Source organism: Fukomys damarensis, unplaced genomic scaffold (genome assembly GCF_012274545.1).
Source record: "Fukomys damarensis isolate Sample0158 unplaced genomic scaffold, DMR_v1.0_HiC HiC_scaffold_11, whole genome shotgun sequence".
Taxonomy (NCBI): Eukaryota; Metazoa; Chordata; class Mammalia; order Rodentia; family Bathyergidae; genus Fukomys; species Fukomys damarensis.
This window is the reverse complement of record NW_022900923.1, coordinates 40,004,262-40,014,933: the sequence shown is the minus strand read 5'-3', so window position 1 is coordinate 40,014,933 and position 10,672 is coordinate 40,004,262. Positions and strand designations below refer to the sequence as shown.

The following is a 10,672-nucleotide window of genomic DNA, read 5'->3' as shown; positions in this document are numbered from 1 at the left end:
AAAAAAAAAAAAAAATCAAGAACTAGGAGACAGGAAACCTGGTTTTAATCCTGGCTCTGTCATTATCCATGCACCTTTGAATAAACCATTTCCGAGCTCTGGACCTCAGTTTCTCCATCTGTCAAGATAAGCTAAGGCCTCTTGACAAGAGACGGGAAAGGAGGAGCCATTCGGGAGGCCCCTAGGATGAAATGAGTGCTGCCATCTTTTCTGGAGCCTTCTAACATCATATGTACAACTGAACTCAACCTAGGAACTACTGTCTTGCCAGCAACAAGAACAGAGAGAGGTGGAAGTCAGCAGTGGGACTGTCAGGACGATTTAAATGAACATTTGGCTGGCCAGCCCTAGGGAGGAATCTTCAACTGGTGACAAGGCGAGTCACCTGGAGGAAAATGGCCTTTCCGAACGGAACAGCAGCAGCTGCCTCCCAGGAAAGATCTTGAGAACAAGCCTGATAGTACCCGAATGGAACTCACAAAGCATTTTTAAATGTTCAACAACGGAAGTGAGGAAAAGGAATCACGGCTGGTATTTTCACAATGCCAATACTTTTCTTTGTACTCGCTGCACACCGCTTCATGCAATTCTCATAACCATGTAAAGTAGTTGCTATCCCTCCACGTAACAGCTGAGGAAGCCACATCTCAGGAGTAATGCTGTTTGGGTCAATCTCCCAGAGGGTGGGTGAGTCAGAGTTCACACTCAGAAAGCCTGACCAGAGTCTGGGCTCTTGACCCCACCCTTCATCGGCTCTGCTGTTTGCCAGTATCTAATGCACAGGTCATTGTCAGAAAGTTCTAAGAAAAGTAAACAGTTCCAGCTATCTCGAAACCTTTATAATAGGGGTTGGTAAACTACAGCCCATGGGCTGAATGTAGTTCACCAGCTGTTTTTACAAATAAAATTTTACTGGAATACAGCTACAGATTCATTTACCTAACGTCTGGCTGCTTTAATGTCCATCTAAAATGGCAGACTTGTGATGAGATCTCACGATCCACAAAGCCTAACGCATTGACTATCTGGCTTTTTGGCAAATTGGAAATATTTGCCAATCTTTGATTGGCAACTAAAATAAAATAAAAACTTTACCCAGAGCAGTTCCACTCTGTAGGAATAAGGCTCAGGGAGCTGGGCCAGACATGAGAACAGCCAGCCAGGCCTAGCTTTGCTGGTCCCCAGCTAGCCTTTGCTTTGGGGTTCAGTGGAAATGACACCCTCTTCTTGAATTCTGGTTCCCTGCCTCTAGTCTTTAAAAAAACTACCAAAATAAGATTTTTAGTTTTTGCAAATGTCAAGTTGAAAAAAACGATGGAACTGTTACTCGTGGACCGGCAGTGCAGCCCAGGTCCGAGACGTGCATCTCAGTGAAAACACAGTGTCTAGGTACCCCACTCCTTCCCCATCACCCTAACATTCATGTGATCAGGAGGGTCTGTTTTGCCGGCCAGAAGGTACAACACAGAGAATCCAGAGACACACAGCCTTTGCAGAGGAGGAACTGGCACAGCACACTGATCTGTCTGATGCAGGTGACTCCTGAGGGCTGTCACTGTCTCAGGCCCCGGGTCCCCACCCAGCCCTGGCCTCTACCCAGCATGCCCCAGGTGGAGAGGTAACTATGAAGATGATACCTACCAACTCAGCACTCCCAAAGCTATACTGTCCAACATGGTAGCCACCAGCTGGTGAGACTATATTCCTTAAAATGAGGGCCGGGCATTTAGCTCAGTGGTTCCACTGCCTGCCTCGCAAGCGCAAGGTCCCAAGTTCGATCCCCAGTACAAAAAAAAAAACTTGAAGAGGAAAAATGAAATCAAGGTTAAAGTTCAGCTCCTCAGTCACATTAGGCACAGTTCAGATGCTCCGTAGCCACCTGAAGCCAGTGGCTCCCATACCGGACAGCACAGATGGAGAACAACTGCTGAAATGCTAATGGAGAGGTGTTGCTAAAACCTGGTACTGTCAGCAAACACACACTGAGCACCTGTTCTGTCACAGAGGCGCGCGCTGGGGGTGGCTCTCATCAGGTTCACCTGCAGTAAATTGCTTCACCACCTGACTGTTCCTTGCCACCTGCAGAGTCTGGCTAATTACTCTCGCCTGGCATAATTACTTTCCCAAATTGAATAGCCCTTGTGGAGAGATCTAGGGCATGGGATGGGCTTTTGTTTGAGATTTTGTTTCTGGGTTCATTTGCTTATTTTTCTCTCTTGAAATCAAAACACCTTTCAGCTACTAATTATCAATCCCTTTCTACTTCTTTCTTTCTAAGTGAGCACAGCCTGGCAGAAAAGCCACAAAAGAGGAATCGCCTGTCAGACCCACCTATTCCAGAGCTCCCAAGGCCAAACATTAGAACCCAGGACCTGGGCCCATGTGGAGAGCAGGGCTGAGTTTGGGAGCAAGGTCTATGCCGGAGTAGGCCAAGGCAGCAGCTGCACCAGCTCTTTCCCCTGCCCAAGTCGACTTGTCCTGGGCGGAGTACCCTGAGAAGGTTTCAGAACCTCAGCCTCCTGCTTACCAGAGGGTTAAACCAGAGCCTGAGGCATGTCCTAGCCTGCTCTCCGCTCCCAACGAGCAGCGTCATGGGTCACAGTGGCGGTGGCAGAGTGACATTTCACTGCCAGCCCAGGCCTGGACAGAAGCTCCCAGCGACTGCAGCGCCTATAGGCAGGGGCTGCTGAGCAGTGCGAGCCTGGAGGGACTGAGGGCCTGAAACCAACTGGGACCGGGCACATCTCACCCTCCGGACGGCTCCCGAAAGGCACAGAGCAAGTTGGCCCTGGGGGACTCTGCCCCGGGCAGAGCTGCCTTTCATGCCAGGGGCCTGCAGGGAGTGGACAGGGAATGGAGAATGTCTTCTCCCTAAGATGCTTGGAAGCCAGGAGCATTGTCCTGTAGCCAGGGCAGGCTAGAGCCACTCAACCAGACAGAGGTCTGGCCACTCAGCCCTGGATCAGCCCAATGCTCTTCTGGGTTTACTGATCACCTGTCACATAGAAGCGCCCTTTGTCATCTACACCTGGCTAGTGTCTGGCGAGGCATCTGCCGTAGATGAGAAGGCACAGGTGGGAGCAATGGGGCCAGGGAGGGCCATTACGCTTCCACCCAAGTGTCCCACCAGGGAAGGACAGCAACCATGCAAAAAGCCAAGCTGAAGTGCAGGGATTGCAGCCACTTGCTAACCCGAGGCCTGGGACCCACTCTGCCCAGGGCCACTGCCCCCTTGCCTACTTCTCTGCCCACAGACGCAGCCAGGGAGGCCTGGGAGCCATGAGAGAGGCCTGGGGGTGGGGACTGCAATGGAAGCCTGCAAGTCGAGACCTGACAAGCTGAATGTGGGTCGGCACAAACAAAATAATCACATCTTGGGGTTCAAAGCCCCGGACAGGACGCTAGCCCAGACTGGACGTTCTTAAATCATGTCCGGGCTCCTGGCATTGACAGCTCACTAGGTGCCCGACAGCCACCTGGAGGGGGTCAAGGGTCAGGGACTGAACCACAGGCACAAGGCAGAGAACAGATGTGGAAGCCCCTCTAGACCAGGGTGCTTGTAGATACTGAAGGGGCTCAGCATCGCAGGGGCCAGACTCCAGTCCAAACATCCTGTGAGTAGCAAGTACTGTGGCCCTGAAACACAACTCTCGACCAGCTACGCACAGCAGAACTCCAGCTGGGGAAAGTATATTATTTCAGAGCCTCAGGTTCATCTCAGTACCCTGACCCAGATAAGGTGCCGCCCTGTGGGCTCTGGGTACTTTGGCTGAACAAATCCTTAGATTAATCTTAGGGTTAGCCTTCCCGTCTAGGAAGTCTTCTACCCCTCACCCGCCAGTACCGGGGATTGAACCCAGGGCCTTCCTCTGGATCTACACCTGCAACCTACTTCCAATCTCTCTCTCTTTCTAATAGTCTTGCTAATTTCATAAGTTTCCCTGGCTGGGCTAGAACTTGCAATCCTCCTGTCTCAGCCTCCCAGAGCATTAGGATTTCCGCTGGGCACCTCCACTCCTGGTTTAGAATGTCTTCTGAAGCCTTTGCAGAGCACGCGGTGGGGCTGGGGGTGGGGGTGGGGAAGTGTGGGATGTTTTCTAAGGAGTGGGAACTCCCAGGATGAAGAAACCTTTCCTGGGCTGCAGAGGGTCAGGTAGATCCAGGAAGCAGCTGGTAGAGCCCTGAACGCAGGGCCAGGAGCGCAGACAGCGCTGACAACGCAAACGCGGCGAGTGGTGGCACAAGGCCACGCTGTCCACCACCCCACACGCGTCGTGCGCGGCGCAGGGCAGTGGCCTCACCTTGGCCCAGCGAGTGGGCTGTGGTGGCAGGAGGGGGCTCGCTGTTGCGCCGCCGCTCGCCCAGGCTGCGTTGCAGCTCCCGCAGCTTCTTCTCCTCCTGCAGCGCTGCGAGCTTCCGCTGCCGGCGCGTCTGCCTGCCGAGATTCTCCTCCGCGCACAGCCGCCGCGCAGCCTCAGTGATCTGCAGCTGCAGGGCCAGCTGGCTCTCCAGGCTGCTCAGGGGATCCTGAGGAGGGAAGGGAGTGAGCTTCGGGACAGGCAGGCTCCCAGGGGGCCGTGGCCCAGGGCTTGGAGCCCTGGCCCTTTGCGGAGAGGACGGAGGGTAAACAGACAGCAGCCCAGGGATGTGGAACAGAGGGTGGAGTGGCAGGAGGGGCCAAGAGACAACTTGTCAGGGTGAGAAGCTGGCGTGGGCACCCCCCTGGCCTGTCTGCCCAGCTGGGCTGGGTGGAACCCAAGCGGGACACTTTCCCTCTGACCCCAGAGGGTTGGGCAGGCCAGTCCTTGGGAGCCTGCCACCACTCCCACCACAGGGAAGGGCAGGCCAAGCTGCCCCTGCCACTTTTCTCCTGAGCTTAGAAAGAGGACAGCCCAATCAGCCGGGCGTGGTGGCGCATGCCTGTAATCCCAGCACTGGGGAGGCTGAGGCAGGCAGGAGGATCGCTGTGAGTTCGAGACCAGCCTGGGCTACATAGTGAGTTCCAGGTCAGTCTCAACTACATAGTGAGACCCTGTCTCAAAAAACAAAAAACAAACAAACAAACAAAAAAAGAGGACAGCCCAGGGACACAGTACCTGCCTCTCCAGGTGGGTGGCTGGAGCTCTTAACTGATCCTCTGTCCATGGGGGACAGACCCAATGTCCTCTGAGTGCCCTGCCCCTTGCACCTGAGGTGGCACACGCCCCTAGCCATCTGGCTAACCACAGGGAGCATCCCTCAGGATGGCAAGACCATCAGACTCCTGAGGCTCACCTCAGGAGGTGGTCGGCTTTGGGCACTGAGGGGCAGTGGTAGCCTCCGAAATGCCTCACCTCTCTGTGCAAGGCCCATTCCTCCAGCTTGTAAGCTGCTCCAATCCTGCGGCGGACCTTGGGTGCCTTTTCTCCTGGTTTGAGGGGATATTCTTCTGGCAAGATGCCTGTCAGCTCCTGCAGGGAAGCCAAGTCAAGCCAGTGATTCTCCACCTGCCCAACCTGGCCGACTGCTCGTAGCCGTCACTGGCCTTGCACTGCACAGGTCCTCCTTTCCCCAGAGGCACCTGGACAGCTGGCCACTTGTGCCCTGCCATCCCATCATCCCTCACTTCTCTTGTTCCCGTTCCTGGGCACACTCTGCCTCCCTCCCGTTTCCTTCACGTCTTCTGGTTACTTCCTCCAGAGGGCTACAGGGATCCCAGCTCCAACCCTCAGATGCACTTAGTCTCCGCAGCCACCCTGCAGCCCTTCTGCCACCCAGCACCCAGCCAAACGCTACACCAGAGGGACTCCAGGCCCAGCCCAGCTCTGATTTCCAGAATTTCTTGGAAGGATGGGATAGCACCCTCAGCCCTAATTTCCCAAAATAAGCTCCATGTGTGTGTGGTGTGCGGGGCAGGGCCGCCCAGGCCTCACCGCCTCCCGAAGGCAGAGTCTCCGCAGCTCCTCCAGGCAGGCCTCCAGCTGTGCTTCCAGGGACCGCTGCTGCTTGCGCACAGCGTGGGTTAGCTCCTTCATCGGGGAGACCGGGCTGTCAGGGCCTGCGGGAGGGCGAGGGGCCTGTGCTCAGGGATGCTGAAGCAGGACACCCTAGGGAAGGTGCTGACCACCTTCAGGGGAGCACACACCATACACGCACAGCCCCACACCTCTCACAAATTGCACATTAGCTGCTGTGGCCTGTGTCAGAGCCACAAACCCCAGGCTACAGGCTGTCCTGCAGTGGCCACGTCACAGCTCTGATCTGGGGTCAGGGAAGCGCTGCTGGCCTCTCTGGTTCTCTGTCCAGACTGGGGCAGCCTAGACCCACCAGTTTGTTTCAATCAGAGACACAGGACCTTAACATGGCCAGATAAGCATTTTCAACTTTTTAGCAATCACTGGAGCTAAAGTTGAACACTCAGATCCCTGTTCATAGTGGACCAAACTCCAGCCAGATCCTCCAAAGAGGGAAAGTTCGTGTTCTTGAGGCCCCCCGCAGAGGCCTCTTGCCCCCTCCCTCCTTGGGCTCTGGCTGCAGAGCCTGGGGCTGTGGGCAGGGTGGTGGATTTCCCCGACCACTCACCAGACTGCAGGATGATGCCACTGTCGGTGTCGCTGACCTCATCCTTACTCTCCATGGTGGATTTTGGGCAGTGGGGGGAGCAGAGGGAGAGGCGGCCCCGGTCCCAGCCTGGGCCAGGATGTGTAGGCAGCCTGGAGTCCTCCCAGCTTTGAAGAGAAAGGAGAACAATAACCAGAAAGCTCTACACCAGCCCCTTTGGTTCCAAACAGCTGAGGAGTACTTGCTTAAAGATGAAAGGAGGGGACCAGGAAGACAGAACAGGTGAGGAAGCCAGGACGAAGAGGAAGATGTCTTCCTGGACACAGCTGTCCTCATCCTGTCATACGCTACTGCCCCCGTGCTGGGAGCACTTGGAGAAGTGCTGGACACGGGCATCAGGCCATAGCCTGTCCTGGTCCCCAGAGTCCAGGGCCCCCTGCTCCAGGCTAGACCCTCTAGGCAGGTGTGGCCCCTTGATGCCAGACAGTGGCTCCTGAGACTACTTTGAGCCACCAGCCCTGGTCAGGGTCCCAGCTGGTCAGGGCCCGGCAGCCGCTGGCTGGAAAGGGGTAGGGAGGTGGGTGGAGCCCAGGTGGAGGCCTGCAAGGAGAGGCCAGCCACCTCCTCACTGAGTCAGCTGTTGAGCAAGAGTCCAAAAGTCCTTCCGAGTTTCTGTCTGGAGCTCATCCTGCTGCCTTCTCAGAGCCCAGGGCCGCAGTGGGGGTGGGGATTCTCACAGACCCCCATGAGCAGCTAACAGGATAGAAGAGTAGGCCTAGGGAAAGCTGGCCGCAAGCAAGGCAGACAGAGGGAGAGGGGAATGCGGTCAGCCTGTCCCCAGGAGCGTGGTCCCTCTGCCAGGGGAAGGAGCAGTGGTGCTTTTACAGACCAGCGTAAACAGCCCAGCTTATCAGAGTGCCATGGGCAGCAGCAATTAAAACCACGGCCCTGAAGACATATGTACCTTGCACTTTGCAATTTCTATTTCCAAGGAAATCCAAAGAGTGCACGGTAGAAAAACATGTTTTAAGTTTGTAAGGAGGCCTTTATAAAACATGCCACAGAAACAGTGGACATATATTCTAGGAACCCCGGGATGCAGAGTGATTGTTCTTAGCTTTGCACTGTTCATCTGTCCCAGACCCTTACTCCTTTCCCCAAGCCTGGCCTTGCTGTCATCCTCCCCATAAGGTGGGAGCGTCTCGCAGGAGCTAGGGAGCAGGACGGACTCTCAGCTGGCACCCTGAGCCTCTTAGCTTTGGACAAAGGGAGGAGGTAATAGCAGAGGTAAAGCCATTAATTAGTCACATTTGCCAATTAATTATTAACCACTAAGGAGCTGCCTTGAAAAGTTGGAACAACTCAGGCCATGGAGTGGGAACTCTGGGGACTAGGGGGATCCCTTAGCATGCCCTCTCTGTCCTGCAGCTTCCCCCTCCCCAGATGGACCAGTCCCTCCCTGCCAGGGTCAAGGGGGAAGCCCTGACACTCCTAGTGGTCCCAATCTGATGCCAGAACTTGCTGCTCTAAGTAGGGCTCAGTTGTTCCACCAACTGTGTTACCTAAGGAAAGTCACCTGGCCTGGCTGTGCCACATTTCAAGGCACACAAAGCGTTGGGGGGGCTCCAAAGAGTGAACCAGGACCTCTTGGCCAATGTCAGGACCCAGTCAGGGAGCAGACCTCAGGCACCTGTCCTGCAGAGCTGGGGAAGCTGCCCAAATCCACTTCGGAAGACCTGGATCAACCCCCACGGAAAGTGGGGGGCGCCTCAGGTGTCTAAAGCATTGCTCTAGATAAAGGCAGCTCAAGTAACATCCCCACACTCCCCTAACCTGGAATCCCCGCTGGTCCTCCCCTCTGGGCCAGCCCCAGAACTGAGCCTCAAGAAGCAGCACACCATGAAGAATGCACAGTCTCCAGGAAAAGGCAGAGAACAGAAACAGAAGACAGGAGGGGCAACACCATGGCACTTGCTCTTAGGCGTGCCATCAGGACCCTCCCCACCTCAAATGAACCCCCAAAGTTAGGCCTTGGGCCTCTTTGCTCCAGCTCATCTCTGGTGGCCCCATGGAGCCCACCAGCCCCCTGTTCCCTGAGCCCCAGACCAGAGCTGGGCAGGAGCTGGAGGTGGCCACAGCCAAGATCCCTCCCCCGGCAGGCCAGCCTGCGCCAAGCCCCAAAGCCCAGCTCTGCCCCGCCCCACCCTCACCTGTTTCAGAGTTTTAGTCCAGGAGTCTAGGGGCCTTGCATGTTGCCTGTAGGCCTCCTGGGCTGCGGGTTGGCTACCTGCGCTCTCACTGTGACCGGCTCTGGCTCTCTCTCGGCTCCGGCTACAGGCTACAGCTCTGGCTCCGCACTGCCAGCTGCCCCTCTGGCTGTCCCTCCTCCAGTCCCTCCTCCGTCCCTCCCAGGCTGCTGGGCCAGGGGAACCAGGTTGCTTGTTCCGACTTGAGTCAGAGGGGAGGAGCAGGTGAGCAAGCCCTTCCCTGAACTAATCCTGAGTGCTGACTGTTGCCGGCAGGCAGCTCCTGGGCCTCTGCACTTCCGGGGCCAGAGGGAGCAGGGAAAGGGGGCTCTCCAGGGAGAAATCCCAGCCAGCAACCTGGGGCACTCCTTGAAGGGACCCTAGTGCAGCTTTCCCGGCTGTGAGGTGCCACAGTACCCTCCTTTCCTGCCTGGCTCTCCCCGCCTTCCTTGGCTCCAAGTTTCCCTTTCCAGAAACCGAGGACCGCCAAGTCCCTCAAACAGGTAAGACGTCCACTGTGCATGGGGTTATGGGTGGGAAATTACACACTCGATGCAGAGTCTTTGCTCTTCCCCACACACTGAAGTGGAGACCATGGTCTGAGTTTTCTGTGTCTCCCAAGTAAGGATTTCAAAACCTCACACTGGAGGGTAGGAGGGGCACACTTGTAGCCTGGCTACTCAGGAGGCTGAGGCAGGAGGATCACAAGCCCAGGAACTGAGAGATCAGCCTTGCTTCTCAAAACAAAAAGAGAAGGAAAAGGGTGCTCGAGGTGTAGTACAAAGTTAGAGTGCAAACCCAAGGTTCTGGGTTTAACCTCCAGTACAAAACAAGACAACCCAATTAAAATAAACAAAAAGCCCCTCAGATTGGAATTGCGTTTGCAGAGGGTACGTGTCCTCCAGGGGTGGGTGGACCAGGCCGGTTCCCTCTCTTTCCTCCCTTTTCCTTGTTTAGTGAGGATGAACGCTGCCCGCTGAGCTGCACCCCCAGCCCAGAGCGTTCTCCTTTTATCCCATGCATCTACTTACCCCACCTCCCAGCAGCACGGTCCCAGGGGTGCGGACCTGAGCCCCGGTTTGGACCCTCACTCTGCAGAAGGGTCCCTGTGGGATTCCAGCCCTTAAAGCCACTTCCCAGTGCAAGGGACCAGAGGCCAAAATGGAATCGGTTCCCCTCGGCAGCCCACCCTATAGAGCCTCAAGCACGTGGCAAACTGTGGAATCCAGCCCATTTCACAGTGGAAGCTGAGCTCAGGTAGTCAGCTGCCTGTCCCCAGCCAACTGGGATTTTGCTACAGGCTGGGGGCTGCACCCGAACTCTGCTCTCATCAACACCTTCTGGGGAGCAGAGCTGTCACAGCGGCCACTCCGCCCACACCTTCACATTCCAGTCCACACCCTCTTTCCAAACAATGCTAGCCCAGGGTCTCCAGGCTGACCACCTTCTGCTCTCCCCAGCCTGAGGCAGAGGGGCCCTCATGGGGGACAGAAGCTCTCTGGGGCTCCCAAGAGCCTGCAACCTTTCCCTTCCCCTGTCCCCCATAGTACAGCAGTCCCTCCCACCCAGGTCCACACTTTCATCCAGAATCTGCCACACAGGGGCTGATTCTGGGCAAAAACAGCCATTCCTGGCCTTGCCCGGCTCTTAGCTCCCAAGTGGAGAGGAGTGGAATTTTCTAGAACCAGCTCATAACTCACATACATAAAATAAAATGAAAAAGATCACTGGGAGGGCCGAGGATTTAGCTCAGTGGTTCCACCGCCTGCCTCACAAGTGCAAGGTCCTGAGTTCAATCCCAGTATCCCCCCAAAAAAATCAATCACTGGGAGAACCAATTATATTGCAACATAGTTCCAAAAGCAGAAAAACATGGCAACGTATAT

General features: G+C 55.7%; 1 protein-coding gene across 1 annotated transcript in view; it reads right to left on the bottom strand.

Annotated features, from left to right (window-relative positions):
- Window positions 1–10,377, bottom strand: part of Inava (innate immunity activator) — a 17,990-nt gene extending 7,613 nt beyond the window's left edge. The window contains exons 1-5 of the mRNA XM_019210810.1: window positions 8,751–10,377; window positions 6,562–6,707; window positions 5,913–6,037; window positions 5,334–5,450; window positions 4,302–4,527 (exon numbers count right to left, since the gene is read on the bottom strand). Of these exons, the coding sequence (XP_019066355.1) occupies window positions 4,302–4,527; window positions 5,334–5,450; window positions 5,913–6,037; window positions 6,562–6,616 (523 nt within the window). The 5' untranslated portion in view covers window positions 6,617–6,707; window positions 8,751–10,377. The remainder of the gene's footprint in view (window positions 1–4,301; window positions 4,528–5,333; window positions 5,451–5,912; window positions 6,038–6,561; window positions 6,708–8,750) is intronic.
- Window positions 10,378–10,672: the final 295 nt, after the last annotated feature.